This window comes from Uranotaenia lowii, chromosome 3 (genome assembly GCF_029784155.1).
Source record: "Uranotaenia lowii strain MFRU-FL chromosome 3, ASM2978415v1, whole genome shotgun sequence".
Lineage (NCBI taxonomy): Eukaryota > Metazoa > Arthropoda > Insecta > Diptera > Culicidae > Uranotaenia > Uranotaenia lowii.
In genome coordinates this window covers 105,513,102-105,534,498 of record NC_073693.1, presented here as the reverse complement: position 1 = coordinate 105,534,498, position 21,397 = coordinate 105,513,102, and the positions used below count along the sequence as shown (strand labels likewise).

Sequence of the window (21,397 nt, the reverse complement as noted above, 5' to 3'; positions counted from 1 at the left end):
AATTTGCTTAGCACTGAGAAATTACTTCTTCCCAAAAGTTATTCAAACATAAGTGTTAGCTAACAAGTCAGAAAATTGTCAGAACTAAATCTCTTCAAACATAACAGATTTTATTTTACGACACTATATTGAAACTATGAATTGTGAGTTATTGATTGCAATTCACCCAAACTGTTGTTTTGAAACTCAAATTTTGACTCTTAAAAACCCTACCTTGCCTTTAGAACGTTTTTTTTTAATCAAATGTTACTCAAAAAGTTCAGAAGTTTAAACCAACCATTTCAACTTCAAATTTCATTCATCAAACCATACTTGCTCAACATTAAAAAAATAGGGAGCCATGGAACAGGTAATAACTTCTTACGATAGTCAACAGAGTCAGCAGAAAATCTAAAACATAATATCCATTAGAGCAAGTTCACTGGTGTTGGGAAAAAAGTGGTAGAAATTTTGACATTTTGAAAATTTTACCATGCAAAAATGTTTCCAAGATCTTTGGGCGTTGTATTTTTTACTGCACTGTTTCTATTTCAGCCATATTTGGTAGAAATATTGCTATTTTTGCATCACAGTTTGCGAAACTACAACACGTGTTGTTGCGAAACTTGAAGGCCACAGACTTGAAAATGTTTTTGCATGGCTAAATTTTCAAAATGTGTTAAAAGTGACAAAATTTTTACCACTTTTTCCCAACACCAGTGAACTTGCTCTTGCCATTCTTATTTTTATCATATTTTTTTCTGGAAAACTAAGCAACTCACCGTATATTACATTTTCTGACAGCGTGTTATTTCAAGTTTATATGATAGATGAACTAGAAGCGTTTTCTTGGAAGTTAAAAAAATTGTGATATTTTTGACGTAAAAGGAAACTTGATCCTTCATTCCAGGGGCCCTAGTCCTTGGAAAAAATCAAACAAAATTTCAAAAACTAACGTCAATTGACTATTTTTTTCATGTTTTTTATCATTTCAAATCTTATAAATGTCAGAAGAAGAAAATTCCAAAACTATGTCTCAACCCTAGTGTTATTGCATACTTTAAGGCGCTATTTTCAGAATTTAAGAGAAAATCAACTTTCTTAGCCCGTTTTGCCAGACAATTATTGTATAATATCAGTTATTGGATGAATAATTGTATTCGTGTAATCAGCTATCATCACGATCTATTTAAAAGAAAAAAAAATACCTTTTTGAACTTTAGAGATTAATTAAACCCATATTGAACATTTAAGACAACTTTATCTGAAAAATGTTGAGAGTTTACCATAGTTTTGAAAATATGGTATTTTAAAGTTCATATTACACTCTAACGATTAATGTATTGAAATATTTTTTTTTTGTTTTATTTTTTTTATGTAAGAAAGATTTTAAAGTGGTGAAAAAAAAAATCTTCAAGTCGCATTTTGTGAAATTTATCAAACAAAGTTGAATAACTCAAAACATTATTTTGTTGAAATTTATTGAGCTTATAGCATAGTAGTTTTGCTCCATTCAGCACATTTTTTCTAGAACGTTTGATTCTTGTGAGTCATTCCACTTTCGAAATATAGCTAAGGAATCAAGTATCCCCCCCAGGGATCAAGTATCCTCATTCTCCCTTATAGCTAAAAAAAACTTTCAAGTCTATGCAAATTTTGTGCTGAATTGAAAATTTTTAAAAAAACCAATTTCGATCCCTATTTTATTAAGTGATTCTCGTTCTTCTAAACGCTCAACTTCAACTCATTCAAAATGGTTTTAAAAATTAAACAAGGCAACAAAATTCAAATTTTTTCGAGAGCAAACAATCAATGAGCCTAATTTTGGTGCCCTGAATTCAAATATCCAGTTAGTTTTTTATCTATCAGGTTTTGTTCTATAAAAATTACTTTTGAGAATAAAAAAACACATCGAGAAATTTTAGGACTTTTTGACCAAACTGTAAAACATTACAAAGTTTTTCAATGAAGGTTTTATAAAAATGAATAAATTTCCCGAAGACTGCAAGAAATTTTGACTTCTGCGAAAAAGCAATTGAAGTTTCCTTCTTGTTAACTTTTCCGCTTTGTGTAGAAAACGAATTTTTACAAATTGAATTCACCTTAATATGATTTATTTTAAAATTTTTAACGCTATATCAACAGAACTAAAGATGATAGACAAAATTCGACAAAAATGGCAAATTCGGGACTCCAAATTTATAATTTAAAAATATGTACCAAAAATGCTGTTCCCTGAAGTTATCAATTGAATCTAATAATTTAGTTTTAAATGATAATTTTTAATTTTTTTTCCTTATTTTATATTTTCGTCTCTATATTTGGTATTTATGTTGAAATAAATTCACCAAATTTTATGGTTCTACTACTTGGATTTTTGCATATTTATAACATAAGTGTTTTTGTCCTTCATATCCAAATATTTGTGTACAGAAAACATAATCTTCTTTATCCTAACTTTGAATGCGAAAACCATTGCACGTTTCACTGATTTTTTTTACTTTAAATCTTCTTTTCTCAATTGAACATGATTTTTTATTAATCTTTGAAAAGTTAAAAAAATGATTTGGAGTAGCACCTTCAAAGTAATGGGCTGTGTTTTAAATTCGTTCTTACTATGTGCTTTCAATGTTTACAACAAAACTTGGAATTTCTTTTTTTTAATTTTTATCTGTTTTTTATTGATCACTAACCTTTAATGATAAATTGAACACACAAAAATATAAAGTTGTTATTGTGCTGTGAGCTTTATGAGGCTTGTATGTTACTTCTAGCTTATATTACTTCTTGCTATATATGAATTTCGAAAATTCCCTCCAAGAACAGCTCGTTCTCACGGGCCTACTGTAATCAATGATGATGCTTTAAAGTTTAAACCTTTAAAGCTATTAGGTTAAGGTTACCAGATTTTTTTCAGAAAGTATCCGGGCCGGACAAATTCGAACGACTTTTTATAAAAACCTTATTGAAAATGCGAATTGAAGACCATAAACCCAGGCAAATTTAGAAAATACCAAGAAAAAAAAATTAATTAAAACAATTTTCTTCAAAACTCATCGACAGATTTTAAATCGTTTTTAAGGCTTCCAGAAAACCTTAAACCGAAAGAAAGGAGAAAAATGTTCAAATGTGGACTGACTTTTGGTATAAATATTTACATAATAGAATGTTCTTAATTAATAAAACAAATATCAGGAGACAATTTGAAGTGAGAAATTACGTGTGAAAAATTAAAGATGTAGTTTTCAGAATGTTTAACCCTTCGTTTCATAAAGTTACAAATTTGCAACAATTAATTAAAACTTTTCTAAACTTCACATTTAGCTAAAAAGTCAATTTTTTTTTCGATGGTAATAATATTTCTAACTTCAAGTTCACGTTCAATTAAAAAAAATTACTTTTAGTGTTTGATGGTACAAAAAAAAACCAACTTGAATATGAAAAATATGGAATGTGGAAAAAGCCTTATTTTTCAAATTTTTGGCCTAGTGTAATTCATATTGAGATTTTTTTTTTCGACTCAAAAAAAATATTTTCGTATTCCCACTAAAGTAATTTACTTAAGAAACAAAATTTGAGATTTTTTTTTCGTTTTTTCTCTGATATAATGGGTTTTCAATAACTGTTGCAAATTTGCAACACCATGCAACGGTAGTACCCTAGCTAGTTATATGGGTTCCATAGTGTGTTTTCGAAACTTGCATCGTTAAACAGTGTATTTGTTTCCCGATGACAATGTTTTCGTTATAAATGATTTATTATCATGTTCAGGCCGTATTAAGAGGGGGGGGGATGAGAAAAATTGCCCCCCCCCCCTGAATAAAGAGGGCCCCCGAGGTGAAAAAAATAAAAGTTTAGCTCCAAACCGTTAACAAAACTAGGAAAATATTATTAAAAGTTCAAAATTTATCAAATTTTAAACTAGGACGGGTCCGAATAATTAACTTATTTAGGATTTGTAATTCAGCGTATGTAAAACACATTATTTTGTTTTTTTTTTCCACGGCCCGTTGGTATAACAAATACATATTTTGAATCAACAAAATTGTCAGATGCCTTCATAACTTGCAAAATAAGCATACACCAATTTTCAAAAATTCTATATTATGGAACGTGATTCAAATTCAAGTACGGGGCTTTATCCAGAGAGTTTCAAAATCTAATAACAAACAACGAATACATTTTTTTTTATTTTTCCACTTGAAATTTCAGTACTATCTGCCAACATTCGATAACCGAGGTGTGAAGTATTATTTTGCTTTTTTTTTTCTTAGAGATGAATGAATGATTTGATTGAAAATTACTATGCTCGTTATTTTTTAACTAAAGTATGAGCCGTTTCTTATAATCAATCTACGAAAAATGCTCATTATTTATACTATTCAACCTTTTCCTGGAAGTTCTGGAAGTTGATTTTAATTTGAAACTTTTTGTTATTGAATTTAGTTTTATTTTTATTTCTTTTTTATTCTTAAACTGATTTCAAGTTTGAATTCTAATTTTAAAATCATGTTACAAATTCTAATGCTCATTCCGAAGAAATCTTTATTGTTCTTTTAATTTCGCCAACAAATGATATTTAAAAGTTTAATGTAATTTGTAATTGGATCATTCCTTCAAAACTCAATTGAGACTTTGCTCTTCAATATCAAGTTTGTTTATTAAACTGGCATATAGTTATGGTATGGTTTAAGATTTAGAATCCTTATCAGAACCAATTTAAATACGTTTTCGAAATTGATTTGTGTTGATTTGTTCAAGGTTATGTTCAGAAAAGTTGTATAGGGAAGAAGCTTTCCATTTAGCACCTTCAAGCAAACGTAAGGAATAATTTCCTCAGTAGGTGGTATATTATCGCATAACTACTCCAAGCTAATTTCTCGAGAGTCTTTGTAGTCTAGTGGATAAGCTGGTGCGAGTCTGGTTCCGATGTGCCAGGCTGGGTTCGATTCCCGGTATCGGCGAGACAACTTTTGGGTTCGAATCCCATAAGAAGCCGACAGGTAAGATGTGTTTCCTCTTATAACTGATTAGAGTTAGGTGGGGTAAAAGTACGAGTCGGGTAAAAGTACGTTTTGAGATTTTCACAAACCGAGAACAGTAAAATTCAAAACTATGGCGTGGATAGATAGGGATTTGGACTGCCTTCATCCAGACATAATTTTTATTTGGAAAAATTGAAAGTACTCCGAAAAATGAGGTAAAGCAGCTTTTTTGCTCAAATGATGTAATCTTTAAAATAACGGCAAACATGTTTGAGCAATCAATATTCTGGCTTTCAATGAAAGCCTTGATGAATCTGTTTAGTTGTTTTCAACCACTAGCAAATGCCGAAGAAAGAATTTAATAAATATTTCTCTGTTTTGCACAATGAACTGTGAATCACAAGAAACCTTGAAGGGGCAAAAGTACGAACTGCAAATGGGGCAAAAGTACGAATGATATACAGGGTCGACTGAGGTAAATCTGAACAGAAAGTTTAAACTTCTTTCTAAAATTCACTGGGAACATCAGCGCATATTTTTGTTTCTACAAATACTTGCTCGCGCGAAAAATTGCTCAAATACGATGAGAACTGGATTTCATAAACCTGTTGATTATACATAAGCAGTTAGTGGAAAGCTCCAAATTCGCGTAGGCTGTTCGCCCATTTATAGAATGTGTATCAGAAGCGAACACATAAGTAATTGCTGTAAGCAAAGATTGATATAAAATTATTTTCCTCTTGACTTCATGCAGAAATGTGGAATTTTGAATGGTCGTACTCTTACCCCACATCGTTCGAACTTTTGCCCCAGAGGTGGGGTAAGAGTACGTTTCGATAGCCGTTAGGCATTTTCACTTCTGCTATCAAATGCGTCGACCGATTATCTTCGTAATGTCTTAGAAGAGAGATAAAAGTCTGAGGAATCAAATGCTGTGCTTGGTTTTTTGGAGAAACAGCTGCAAAATTTTCTAAAAATAGGATAGCACTAAGGTCGTACTTTTACCCCACCTTACTCTATATGAATGTTTAACCAGCTGCCAGCTGGCCAGGTATATACACCGATGCCGGAATACCTCTAAGTAGCCTGATTGACTCGTTCTTCCAAAATATTCCTACATCAACACAATACTTCACTCCATAACAGTTCATACGAAGCCATGGGGTCGGTCCAATAATGCATGTGAGCACATACTTAGGTAGAAACTGCGGTGAATCCGTGCACCCATGGTGGATAACCAACATACATAACTACTCCCAGCTAAATTCTCAACTTTCTCGGTGTCCAGAAATCTAGATATGCGAATATCCAGTGCGAAAACTATGATTAGTGCAAAAGAAATTAGGAATAAGCATTTATTTCCAGTTGTCGAGTGTGAAGAAAAAAAGGTGTAACCGTTGCATGTTGTTGCAAATTTGCAACAATTAATATTTTTGCTAAATAACCGAAATATGTGAAAATAATATTTTTTCATTATTTTTCCCTTCATGTATTCATCATTGCGCACTATTGAGATTTTTTCGAGAAAAAATAAAAAATCATGAAATGAAGGGTTAATAACGCTTTGCCACAAAACTACCAAATAAATATGATTTTTTTTTTTTATTTATTTAAATGTAAATGATTCATGGCTCTGTTTGCTCAAATATTTATTTATTCTACATAAATCCAAAATTATGTTCAATCTATGGAATTTTTAATAGACTTTCTCAAAGTAATTGTTTTCACAAAATTTTCGACAAAAAAATAAGTCACTCTTAACATTTCAGTTGTTACAGATCTGTATGTTCCCAAAACGAACTATCCCTGATGTTATCTCCAAATATGGAAAAGAGGTCAGTTAAAAAGTAATGAATGACTAAGGTTTAACAAGACCATATTATGTAAAAATGCATAGAAAATACAGCTACATTTGACTGATTTTTCCGCTATTCCCCTTTAATTTCCAATTAATTATGAAAACAGTTAATTCGAAGTTGAAACAAATGAGACCTATCTTATGAGATTTTTTTTTTCGAGAAATCTTATGAAAGCTATTTGAGCCACCGCAAACAACCTTCATTCGATTTCTTGGGGGAAAAAATCACTTAAGATACGTTCTATTTTGTTCAAAATTTCAATTCTGAACGTGCTTTTTCTAATATATTTGAAAAAAAAAAATGTTGGGGAGTTAAGAAGAAAACAGTCATAACTGAATTTTGCAAAAAGTGCAGTGGCTGAAATAGCCTTCATTCGGTGTCTAAGAAAAAAATCACACAAGATAAGTATCATTTGGTTCAAAATTTTCTCCAATATTAATTGAAGCAAATAGGGGAATCGGTAGTAAAATCAGCTATAATTCTATTCTCCGAAGCGAGTGGTGGCTCAAATAGTCTTCATTCGATTTTTCGGGAAAAATCACACAAGAGAGGTTTATTTATGTTCAAAATTGTTTAACTCTAGTATTTTTCTGGATTGTTTACAAAATATAGAGGAATAAGAATTTTAAAAGGCTTTATATCTCCGTTTGTAAGCTCGTGCGTCTGTAACTATATCCAATCGATTTTCCAGGCATTTTCACTAAAGTAATGTATATTTTCAAAGATTTGGTCCGTGTAGGAGGGAAGATATTGAATTGCTTCTTGAGAGTCATAGAATCTTTAGAAAAATCGAAAAATGGAGTTTGAGCGATCTTAATATAGGGTTTCCCGAATTTTTAACGCACGTATCCGAGACTGAAAAATCCGAGTCTTTTGTTCCAAAAACCTGACCAAATACTGGCATTCGATTTAAATTTTTCTACCAAAATCTGAGCAATATCCGAAAAATTAAGTCAAAATCCAGGAATCACTAAACGAAAATAAAGAGACAAAAACTCATCAGCAGATTTTGAATCGTATTTTCGGCTTTTAAAAAGCCTCATTATGATTTTAATAATCCCTGGTCTTTTTTATTTTTTTGCTTCGACTATAGTTGTTTTACCATCTTTACGGCATTCGCGACTTATAATACCTGGTCGAAAATTTCGTTATGGACGTTGAATAAAAAGATTTAAAATATAATTAGTTATTTTTGTTTAATTGGGTGAATAAATTAGTTAACTTCGAGCAAAACTCGGGCTTTTTCAATGAAATCCAGGCAACCTGGAAAAAAACGGGAAATCTGACTTGCTTATCTTAATATGAAACTTAATTCAGCCAATCAATTTTGAAACCCTTAAAAAAAGTGTTTATTACAGAAAAAAGGTTCACGCTCTATCGTGAATGTATCGTAAAATATAAAGATTCTGCACTTTTGCGTAATAAATCAAAAAAGACTATGAAAAATTTTAAAATAAAATATTTTCTTTGATAATTCTTGGAAATCGGCTACATTAAACCCTCCGTATGAAGAATCAAATGTGCAACAATAATTGTATGGGAAAATGTAAAACATGTGTATCATACTTAATTTTTCATTTCCACCTGTATTTAACTGTTTTTTTTAAGGAAAAATCATGGAATGAAAGGTTAGCAAAACATTTGCTCCAAATGCTACAAAAACTTTGTTCTGCACTCTAAATCTCAAACATTAAACGGTTAAAATTCAATCTTTACAGAAAGGAAAGCCAAACTATTTTACTTATACATCTTGTCATCTTTAAAAGTACAAGTAATACAGCTATAATTTTATACAGGTACTTGATAAACAAATTCTTGCTTATTCAAGACCTTCCTGACTACAACATTGGTAATTTTATTTTCAAAGAGTGTTACATTTAGTTAAAAATTTAGAAGCAACTAATGTTCATGAATCATATTTCATTCAATTGAATATCTCATCTCTACTTAACTCATAAAAATTTATTGCAAAAATCAAAGCGATATGAAGACTTCAAAAATAATGATTAGTTTTTCACTTGTTGCCGAAGGTGTTCGCTCAATAAAAAAGCTTTTTCCTACCAGAAACTTAAGAGAAAGACTCACGCCACAATAGGTATACTTATACGAGCTAATCACACTCAATGATTTTAATCATCAATATCCGTCAATTACCCTGTGTTTTGGTACTTACGCTCAACCTGCTCCTTGGGAAGATCCTCCTGTGAAAGAGAAAAATAGGAAAAAGAAACAATATTAGCATATTGGGTGCTTAGCTTCACTACTCTATCACTTTTCGGAATCATTCAAAAACACTATGGCGGGGAAACTACTACATCTTCCAGCAAGGCCGACGAAAGAGAGCGACTGCCCTCCGAAAATTGATTGAATTATTTCCATTCGAGTGAAGGTTCCCTGTTTTTATTGGAGATTGAACCCAGACCTAGTGAAAACAAGACAAATCCTCTGGATTCCTGAAGGAAAGCTTCCCAACAGATGATCCTTCATGCAATAAAAAATGGATTTTCCAAAAAGGGGGTGGCTTGGAGTAAAGTTTATCTGATTCATCCGACCTGAAAGCACTCTCGATTACCCGGAAGAAAACCCCAGAACGGGACCCACTTTTGTCTACCCTATAGCAGCAGCGCTTTAACGAGCGAGGGTGGAAAAGGCGTTCAAATATTCGAATTGTAACACCCTTTGCATTCGAGAATTTGTTCAATGGAAGGATGTGAAATCATAGATTCCCTACTGAAATAATCCAATTTTAATTTTTTTCAAATTAATTTCCACTTTCAGAAAATGTTTAAAAATTTAGAAATTTTTCGACAAAATCCAAATAAAATATAATTTTACAGCAGAAAACGTTCGATTGTCTGTGACTGATGAAAACACATCACGATAGTCGAATCACGTAACCAGCTTTGGGTGTTACGTTCTCGCACTTCATCATCTGCTTCCGTTTCCGTGTTATATGTATAAATTCATACATGGAGGAACGTATCTATCAAATTTTGTGAGAGGGAGCTGAGCTTTTCCCGGTTTTGATGATGGTAAGGAAGCAACTGGTCTTTCTGGGATCTGGCTATTTGTCCAAGAATAACTTTATCAAAATCATTGAAGTCATCATGTTTTTTCCTGTCTCGGTTTTTATCCGATTCGAATCGGTTTCCCATTCGGTGCGATTTGTTTCGCTCTTGGTGATGAGTTGTTGAAATTCCTCTTTGAATGACTAACAATTGTGATCGAAGCAGAACCGGGTGAGGAGATGAGGATTTGGGTTTGGTTCTGCCAATCATGACATTTCAATTTGGCATGATATGTTAGTTGTTTTTATAGAGCTTGATGACATACTCTTCAAAACTTCGGTGAAAAAATTAAAAAAAAAATCAATAAAAAGTTGTATCCAAAATTAAACAAACATGAGTTTATGACATTATTAAGAAACTTATAAACAAATCAGTATATTTTCGTCAAAAACATTTCAAATATTGCAACCAGTAAAGGGTGTGATTTTTTTTTATAATATAAGTAGGAATACTTAAGAAAATGAAAAAAGTGCAATAATATTTAGCTGCTCTAAATTGTAACACATTAATAAACACTAGGCAACCTCATTATAGAGTAAGCTTGCCAGATTGCATGGTTTTATCGGAAATTGCCCGGATATTGAATACAATATTAAAAAAAAAGTCTGTTCTGGCACGGTTGCCCGGATTTCATCGAGAAAAGCTCGAATTTCGATAAGAATTATTCACTTTACTTGCCAAATCAAACAAAAAAAATGAAATGCTTTTAAAACTTTTTATTTCGACTTCGACTTTTTTGAATAAGTTTTACAGCTTTTACAGCTAAGTCCCAGAAAATTGATTTCTGGCAAATTCTTTCAAAAGCACTAGATCTCGACATTTCAAGCATTTTTAAGTCTTTTGACATCAAAATTAAAACTTTGATTTTTTTGGTTTCCTTTGGTACCTCTCCAGATGGTTTTTGAAGGCCAAAAAACTGAAACTTTGAACGCTTTAAGGGTGTCTCACCCTTAAAGCTTGTTCGATTGAAATGAAATTTTACATAGGTCTGTTTTTTGGCTAATCGACAAATAGAACCGATATGGTTTTTCCCATACATCCCACACTTATGCTCTTACACACGAAGTTGATCTGCATAAATTGAAGAAAAGTTAAATTATAAGGCTGATTTCAAAGGGCATCTTTCAAAACAATGTATCATCTTATTTGTTTAAAACTTATTTGTGAATGCAAAAAATCATTTCATTCAGTCAAAACGTTTGTCAATTTTTATCAGAAAAACCTTCGGGGATTGTTAAAATATAGTCAAATTTTTATTAATTTTTTATGGGTACACCCCCCTTCCTTTTCGAATTTCGTCTGCTTTAAAAGTATTATAGGAACCATTTCCGGTCTTGAAAACGGCTACACACCAAATTTTACATCGATTCAGCGGTTTCCGCAAATTGTGCGAATGGTGTGAAATTTTTGTGTATTTTATATAGGAGCCTCCCTCCCCTTTTTCGATTTCAAGGGGGTTGAAAGTATTATAGGAAAGTATTATATTAAGGTCTTGAAAACGGAACACACCAAATTTCTCGTTGATCGGGTAAGTAGTTTCCAAAAAAATGTTCGGAATGTGTCGAATTTGTGTTAATTTTGTATGGGAGCCTTCTCACCTTCCTTTTAGTCTGAGCGGTTTGAAAGTATTTAAGAATTCATTCCCGGTCTTGAACACGGCTACAAACAAAATTTCACGTTGATCGGTTCAGTATTTTCCGGAAATTATTTGAATTGTGTCATATTTTCAATAACTTTGTATGGGAGCCCCCTTCCTCTAATACGGAGCGGTCTGAATGTATTTATGAAACCATCTCCAACCCCAAAAACACTTATTTACCAAATTTCACTTTGATCGCATCAGTTGTTTTTGAGTCTTTAGGGAACATACAGAAAGAAAATCATTCTTTTTTTTTTAAACCAAGAGTGCCCGGTTTTATCCGGGTACGTTTGTCACAATATTTGGGAAAAGTCTGGAACAAGGCGGTTGCCCAAATTTCATTAAAAGAAATACGAATTTGTCCAAATTTATTGACTTGATTTGCAAAATCAGATAAAATCTCAGATTGATCTTAGATACTTTTTTTGCAACGAAAAATGAAATTTTCTAAGCAAGTTTTATCTAAAAAATCAAGAATAGTTTTCTGAAATAAAAAATATGATCTAAATTCTGCCGATGTGATTCGAAGAGAATGTTCAATAAAGTGTTTTTTTATCTTGATTGTTGTTGAGTAATTTATGGGTCTCTAAAAATTTTGCCTAGATATTAGCAGGATTTTGAGTTGAAAATTATAAAATCAAATTGCAGATTTTCCAAGGCTTTTAGATAGAATAACCTAGATTTACCCGTCCCGGATACGCACGGAAAAAATTCTGGCAACCTTAGTTTAGATAGTTTTCCATGAATCGATTCACATACCGGCTGACCTCACTTTTTTTTGACACTTCGCAGCATCTGTTTTGATTCCTTTTTTCCAATTATACTCGCTTAGGAAATGAAGCAAACCTTTGGGTCCTCATTTAATTCTCACTCAGACGTTTTTATAGTTCTTGTAGAGAATAATATTACGAACAATTTAAAAATCAGTTACATTCATAATTTGATAATGTTTTATTGATATTTTCCCAGTGCCTGTGGTACATATTTGGATCATTGAATTTGAAAAAGGAGCGTGTATGGTAAAACAAAGAAAGAGATGGTTGTATTGAATTTCAAGAAGAAAGAGAAACAAGTAGATGAGATCAGTCTTTTAACTAATCTTTACACCAACGAACCATTTTGTAGTTGTTACTTAAAATATTTAAGTGAAATAGGGGATAAAAGAAAAGATCAAGAAAGGTACATGACAGTTCTCAGCTCAGCTTAACTTAAAATGGAATTGAGTCGTTAAGAAATTAGATGTTTTTTCGTATCAAATAATGAAAAATCAATCAATTTGTTTGTTTACCCGGCTGAAAACAGAAATATTGGAATAAATGGATTTTTATTTGAGAGTTAAACTATCCGACAATATTTTTATTCCTCGAAAATATCATATTGAAAAAAATTAAAAAAGTTCAGCCTTTTCTTTCAGTAAGTTTGCCTGAGAATTTTTTTATATAAGATTTTCTCTCCCTGAATAGTTCCGCCGTATAAGTATGTGAACTTTTTTACAGCTTCCGGTCAAAATAACTGAAAAGCTGAAAAACTGAAAAAGGACGTTCGATTCGGCATATTCAAATTCTTTCAAAGTTTCCACATTAGGACTTTCAATGGGATTTTTTGTTTCAAGTAGAAGCGCTCCCCCAGAATATTCAATGCAAAGTCGGTTGGTCCAGAAAAAATAAGTTGAAAAAACGGTTTTAAACCCATGTTGAAACATTTAAATAAACAAACCTCCTATTCGAAATTTTTAAGAATTTTTAATTTTCTTTTCATTCCCGGAGAGATAACTTTTAACAAACCGAAAAATGCGCTTAATTTAGTTCACAAAATGGGACTTGGTTTGTTGCTATCCTCAATCTGAGTTTTGAGTTAAATTTCATGACCGTGAAGCCACACAAAAAATTTCACAGCACCCCATTTCTCGTTCGTAAAATTTTGTTAAAAGGATCTGCGAACTGTCATTACAAAAGGGAATTACGTCATCGTGAATCGACCCATTGATCACATCTTGAACTCCAACGCTTCCCAAAATTCCAAAATAGGCTCACCGCCCCCTTGGAAGAACTAAACGCCTCTCTGGTGGCGGAAGGGACCAAAGCCCTAAAATAAAAGCGCGGCAGACTGTCACCGCGGAGTTCCAATCGAACTGTCAAATGTCGTTCCAATCGAGCATAACCATTTCAAATTCGTGGGAAGAATTGTAATATGTGTGACTGTGACTTTCAATTTTTTAATTGAAATTAATCAAGACTGCAGAGAAAATTCATTGGAGCAAAACGGAAAGAAGCAATTCGTTTTTATTTTAACATTTGACACAACATAGAACAAATTAAATAACATTCACAAAACGAAAATCAACTTCAAAATCTACGACACAGCTGCACATCAACAAGAAGTCATGCGAATGTTCACGTTATTGGCAGAGTTGAAAGATAACAGAAGCTTTTCCAGTGCTGCCAAATCGGTGAGAAATTCAGTCTGCCGCACTTTTACTGTGGGGCTTTAGTAGGGACTACTTTGAAAACTTTGAAAACCATTGGACTAAAACGTTACGAAAAATTCCCCATTTAACTCCATTTCATGTACGATACATTTTAAAACTTTGGGTTTAAGAACATTAAATATGTATCTTAATATGTCAATCTTTATGCTTAAATGTTTAAAAACAAAGACTTTTCCCAATGTCATCTAAACGCACATCCGGTGGAATAACACGTGCTTAACATTATTCAGAAGTAGATAGGCACCAACATCAAAACCGCCAACCGACCTAGCAACCAAATGAGCATTTCTAAATCGCCCGCCAATTTACACGCGCCCAGAATAGCACAAAAGAGCGCGAAAATGTGGCCGATCTGCAATAACTCAAAAACCATTTCCTCCACGTCTGTCATTCAGAGGGAGATTTTTGGGAAACCCCCAAAGTATCCCCAAACAGTAGTGTATAACTGGTTGCGAATTTTGAATGGAATGGCGATTCGTACTACACAAATCGCCAATTGCACAACCCTCTCTCTGTGTCTCGAAGGGGTTGTTAGTAAGTTTGTTGAATGGTGGTTTATTTTAGAACAATCCCAGACTCAATGTCAAATTTGCCATTTACCCCTTTTGAGGTTTTTTTTTTCTGTTGAAATATTTTCTCGAACGTGATTCAACCGGGTAAGCCAAATTATTGTTCTTTTCGGTCGGATTTTTTTTCTTCTCAAAAATCTACACAACATCTTTTGGGAAGCCGCGCTCTAGAAAACGACTATACAACACAATCACGGTTAATTGTTGTGAGAAATTTTTCGAACCGATTTTTCGTTCATACTTTTTGCTCCGTTCTAAGAATAAAACTACGTGGAAGCGAAAAAATTCCGAACCGTTTGTTTATGAGGCAATTTGGGAGGCGCAAATGACAGATTTTCCTCCCCTGTTTCCACCCATTTGGTCTCATACCAAGCAGTAGATTCTTGCATGTAGTAAAATTGGCCTCTGAAAGCGATATGAGTTGACCCGCTCGCTCACTTCACCACCCCCAGCAGACCCCTTTTTCCGACCGGGGATCATATGCGGGGGTGTCAGTTTGTTTGAAAGACCGACAGCCATTTGACATCGATACACCTGGGAAGAAATGGATAGTCCCCCTCCCTTTTCCCATGTTCTGGGATCCAAAGAATGACAATGGAGCAAACGATCGGTCGTTTGAATTGCGATACGTTCTGTCAAGCGGAGTTTTCTTAATCAATTGACGACTTTTTTTTTGTTTCGGTAGCAACTTGATTTTGTTTCAGATTTGCTGGATGTGGATTTTTTTTGGTAACGGCCGATTCTAATTGAACATACAGATCTTTTACCCAGTATCGGTGATTTAATCAATTTTCAGAGAAGTGAGATGAACAATACTGTGAAATTTTAAGAACGTCAGATCAAGAAATCGATAGAATTTTCTGACAGCATCTAACTGAGAGTCTTATTACCCAATTTTCGCAGTTGGAGTGGTCGTTTAACATAATAGTTAATGTGTCTGGCTTAAAAGCCAGAGATCCACCACCCTATATCTAGGTAATGGAAATTTGGTAAGCTTCCGACGTCAGATGAACACACTTTATAGTGAAATGAGACAATTTAACAAAGAAAACGGAAATTGTAAACTCTACGGAGTAAAAAAAATCACAGAGACAAACCAGCAAAAGGCTGAAAGACTTTATAGTAAAAAAAAATACTTTTTACAGTTGGATGGCAGGATCGATAAATGAATCAGATTTTGAGAATTGTATGAGATTCCTATCCAAATTCCGAAACCGATTTGAAATTTTTATTTATTTATTTATTTTTTGTTTCGATTACAATAGTCGTTTAACCATCTTTATGGCATTCGCGACTTTATCAACGTTGCAGTTGGCGGATCGTTATTGAAAAACTTATCCGGTACAACTGTGTTCGATGTTTACTCTTGGGCTCGAACTCACGAACATCGGCTCAAGAAGTCACTGACTTGCCATCTGAGCTATATCACAAACCCGTTGAAATTTTTATCATGTTCTAGCGTGAACTGCCGTTCTACACAGAAATAAACAAGTATACTTTGTTCTGAACCCATTTCTTATTTTTATTTAATGTTTCCATGCTAGAATGTCACAAATGACAAAATTTTAGAAAAATGCATTTTTTTACAAAATCAGCTTCTGAAAACCAGCTGATTTTAAATCAAGCTGTTAAATATGATGTTATCCAAATTGATGACTCAGAAAAAAAAGATGTGAAAATGGGAGCAGTCTGTAATGCGTGTTTTTATTTAATTTTATGTCAAAATAAAACTAAAAAGGAATGATAAAGCTGTGATTAGGTTTCATTACTCATAAGAGAAGTTAGAATACTTTCTTTAATATTCAAAACAGTCATTTTTAAGGAGGAAAAGGCATAGCTATGTGAAAGTTTTGCGTAGAAACTCGTATCCGTATACGATCAGTTTCTAGGCAATGAAGTCACACGAAGCTTAAAACTTCCAGGTTTTTGTAGAAAATGTACCGTTTCTGGCAGGTTACACTATAAATTTATCAATTTGAACTATTTTCTCCGATAAAACTGTCGGTGGAATCAAAATCTATGCAAAAAACTGAAAATATTGTATAAATTTCAAACGCATTTTTCTTAACAGCACATTTTTCTCATGGCACAATCTTGCAGGGGATGGCAGTCAACCGTTCAAAATTTAAATTTTGTGGAAAAATGTAAAATAATTTCAATTTTCATCATTTTTTTTTCTCAACTCATAATTATTGAAAAAAATTTCAGAATTGACAATAACAAACATAATCAAAAATTCATCAGGGTAGATTAGTCTAAGACTGTGTGTTCAATTATTTCCGAGTTGTGTTTTGTTTTCTTCTAACATTTTGAAGTTTTTTTTAACATAAAAATATATATTGTTTAAAATATTTTATCTATTTTTATTTGTTTTTTAATCATGCAGAATTCAAATTTATATTCAATCAAACGATTTATCCTTTTCCTTCAAGTGTAAGTTTGGAAGTTCACAACTCTAAACCAATGCTCGATTAGATGAAATATGTTCAGCATCTTATTACACACGTGATTGATGAAGTTCTAACAATTTTTGCCGAGGCTGGATATAGGGATCGATTCACATACGATTTTTCTATGTTCGTATGTGGAATGGATCTTAAATTGAAGTTTCATTTAACATACTTTTGAATGTTTGTGTCGGTGCAGGGTTAGTGCATATGCAAAGTTTTTGCTTCATGTTTGGATCTTATGGAAATCAGTTTGATCGAGTTGAAAAAGCGAACGGAATTATGGTTTTGTGACTGGTGAAGAAAAAAAGTTTATAGAAATTGAAAAGAATATAGAACAGTAAGACCACCGGTTACGACAGTGACGTTAAAATTTTAATGTGAGGAACAACTTTGCGGAACACTTCAAATCATGTTGACACACGTGAAAAGGTTTACAGCAATTTTAGGTAAGCTTTTATTTTTTTAAATATAATTTAAAATAAATCAATAGAACAGCAAAATCATAATGCCGTGAACCCTTTAACTATTAACCTTAATTGTTTGTGATCATTGATATTTTATAAATCTTTTTATATTGGTAAACCTTACTTAATTAAAAACTTCAGTCCTACAGTGGTGCAAGAAACTGAATACTTCTGCTTACGTTGCATTTTTTAAGTAAAGATTTACATCAAAAAATAACTTTGTTTACAATGTTACAGTTTTGGTCATAACTAAGCTATATATTAGTAATGATAAAAAAATGATCAATTGTAACGTTACAAAAAAAAATTTAATATATTTCCTTTCGGATCTGACTTCTAAAAAAAATCCTTACATTTAGAAAATACAACAAGGGTAACATTAATGTGAAAACATAACTGATAAAATACTTGTAACAAAATAATATAAACAGGTTTTAAGAAAAAATATATAAAACTCTTACAAAATCTTCAATTGGTTTAAATAAAAAAAAATAACAGAACAAAACCAATAATCCTAACTTATTACAACAAAATTAACAATTTGAGAAAAAAATTGCATTTGATAGAGACTTCGTTTTCCCCGTCTTGTGCCAATCATTAAAATGTTTGAAGTGACAACGCCTAGTTAAGCCTTGTTAATTCATTGACTATGACATTGAATATGCATTTTTTCGAAACATTCAAAAACGAAGAGATAATTTTTTGAAATATTTTCAAGCATTCCTGAATGTTCCATTTTCATAATTTTAAGTTGATGAGAACTCTTTCGAAAAAGAAAAAAAACAAATGTGAACTGAATTAGAAAAGTATTTTTGTTTAATTTTTGATTTCTCACATATCCCCACACAAAAAGAAGGAGAAAATGTAAACACGAAGGTATATAACTTTTTTCGCTTTGTTCAAAATAACTTGTTTAAAAAGTCTTTTAAAAAATTGTTCCCAAGCATAAATCTTTAATTCAATAAAGTTATAAAGCTTCCAGTGTTGCCAGAATTGATTCTTATTTCTTAGATGGAAATTTCTAACTTTTTTCTAACGATTTACAACTTTAATGCATTTGAGGGTCGCCTTAGATTAGTCCAAACAAAATAAAATTTTACACAGTATGCATTTTTGTTGAAACGATCAATATTAGAGGGTGGGAGGATTGAAATTTTTGCTCTAAACATCTCCATTTAACTAAAGGCCACCCTAAGGTCCCTGTAAACATTTTTTTTTAACTATATTCTTATACTTATTTGGTATATATATGATCCATATACATTATAGAATGATCGTATTAAAATTGAAAAAACAACATTTACCTACCAAATTGGAGGCAATATACATACATAAATTCCATTTCTAACTATAGCAACGAAAACTAAAGCAATTGAGAGCTATCCGACACCTTATTCGTACCTATTGGACGAATGCAATAGAGCGCAAGATTTTGCTCTCATAGCCTTCAAATCGTTGCCAGCAACAATATCTTCCAGTCCACTTATTGCTTAATATTACTCAATTTTCATCTGACATTAGCCATCTGGATGCACTGCTGGTTGTAGAGAGAACATAACGATAATTTTCTCACTTGGAACCCGCGTGGGAACAAAATCATTTCAAAATTCACGAACATGGCGGACTTTCTATCATATCCGATTTAAACTGACTTCACAAGACATTTTATACGATCTTTTCACTATGCAGTTGCAGTTGCGATTCACAACACCATTTTTAACGACTTAAGCTATCATTTCTGATGCGATTCCATGTTTTCTGTGGTCGATATACAGTTTTCTCATGTTTTTAAGCTTTTTTAGGCCGTAACCTTTGACATCTGCTTGTCAGATACAAAAACCGATAGATATATTAGACAGAGATATTTTTATTTTTTTTATACTTGACATCCAAACAGTTACTCAGATAATGTTTTCAAGGTTTTTCAAGATATTAAATAAATTTGAAATAATGTCTCACAAAATGTGAAATGAAATGTGAAAATGTGAAGTGAAAAATTGAAAATGACATTTTATCTTCAGTTCATTACTGTTTTGCGATTCAATAATGCTTACTTTACAAATTTACATTATAAATTCAACTTACACATTTCTACAAATTTGAAATTTTTTATTTTCGCTTTAGATCATATTGTGATCAATTTGAGGATGCTTAAGTAAAACAGGCTATCAGTTTTTCTGTAACAGTTCTAATTATTCATGCAACGCAAAAAATTTCATAAAAAATCTATTTTTCTTGCAACACTAAAAATAAATGTTTAAATCTAAAAGAATATTGTTCCAAAAGATTGTATTTGTTTTAAATGTTTTTCTAAACTTTATTTAAACTATTTTATGTATAGAGCACGAAACCAAGTTTAAAATAATCCAGGAAAAAATTTTTTAATGAAAAACGAATATGTATTGTTTGGAAGCATCTTCATGAAACTTCTACAAGATTATGAACGAATCGAGTCTTTTAAATTGAAATACGCTGTATCTTACTGTTATTCGCACTTATTACTTAAAATGAGCTTAAATCACGTTAAAGCATCGATAAAATGAGCAATCTCAACTGGTTGACTCAGTGCATCGAAAAACTATCCGATTACTTAGTTACTTCGTAAATATGTATTTTTAATTAATTTCAGTTTGGTATGGTGATTTTGCTTATTTTAGTTTTTTGTTTCAAGGGTATTAAATTTGATTCTCGTCATAAATGAAATCTCAATTTCTATCTCAATTTTTACTAGAAGTCTTAAGGTGTTCATCATGCCCTAGTTTTTCTAGAACAGTTGGGAAATTAACGACATCGGTTACAGAACAACATATTTCGTAAAGAAAGTTTCACAGTTATTTCCTTGAAATTGTTCAGTTTTGTATACAGTGAAACCTTCTCAAATGTATGAAAAAACTTTAAATCAATCATGATTTCAGGAAAAGACTTAATTTCAGATGTGTTCATGCATTTTATGGTATTTCTGGTTGAGAAGATTATAAAACTGCCTTCAGCACTGTCAAAGCAAAGTGGTTTGTTTGGACAATTCTTTCACGAAAGCACTTTTCAAAAGTAACAACCGACCTAAAAATCGCAAGTTGTATCAACAGCAAAGCTGCCAAAGCAACGAACACCCAAAAACAAGTAAATATTTATCCATCCCAACCCGGGGAAAAGAAGATTTATTTCTGCCTCCCTGGAAAATCAACCAACCGGTCTTCTTCCGTGGACACCGATTCCACCCAGAAAAGATCCAAATCCACCGATCAGCACCACAAACACCAGAAGAAGAAACAGCAAAACATTTGTGGAAGGTATCCGAACTATCTTCTGCACTATTTCCATGCGAGGTGTTACTTGAAGGCAATTTGTAATTAGTCTTTTTTGGTGAATTTCCTTGGATTTTTTTTACTTTTTTGTATGGAAGCACAAACTATAAATGGAATATTTTCTTCCGATTTGGAACTGGTGGGAAACCAAAAAAAAAACAATCACACAACTAGAGATTCTAGAACCCGAGCAAATGGCAAAGGCTACAAACTATCACTAACCATGGCTGTTGATCGAGGTGGGTGGTCTTCTCGGTTGTTTTTCTATAAGAGGGCACACTTGGCTTGGCACACACCCCGGTTGATCCTTACTCGTGGCTAACGAACTTTGACACAACAACGACCACAACGTCGAGACGATTGGGTCCTTCTTTTTGGGGATGTTGTCTGAGTCTAGAACAGGAATTGACTGGCCCACCGGTTGCCGGATAGAGTTTTATTGAAGACCTACGAGACGACGAGACCAGACGTTCCAACAAACCGGGATGTCCGCGCGAAAAATACAATTGATCGGGCCAGTTTTTCCACACCGAAACCCATCATCATCAGCATCGTCACGATGACGCGTCGTCGTCTGAAAACCATAATACT

At 32.6% G+C, this 21,397-nt stretch overlaps 1 protein-coding gene across 3 annotated transcripts in view; it reads right to left on the bottom strand.

Moving 5' to 3' along the window:
* LOC129756953 (troponin C) overlaps positions 1-21,397 on the bottom strand; it is a 49,762-nt gene that overhangs the window by 14,397 nt on the left and 13,968 nt on the right. Inside the window, exons 1-2 of one of the 3 annotated variants that reach the window (XM_055754031.1) lie at positions 21,029-21,308; positions 8,997-9,024 (exon numbers count right to left, since the gene is read on the bottom strand). In XM_055754031.1, the coding sequence (XP_055610006.1) occupies positions 8,997-9,024; positions 21,029-21,031 (31 nt within the window). In that variant the 5' untranslated portion in view covers positions 21,032-21,308. Of the gene's footprint in view, positions 1-8,996; positions 9,025-20,690; positions 20,956-21,028; positions 21,309-21,397 lie in introns of those variants that run through there. The other 2 variants (XM_055754029.1, XM_055754030.1) reach the window with 2 other exon arrangements.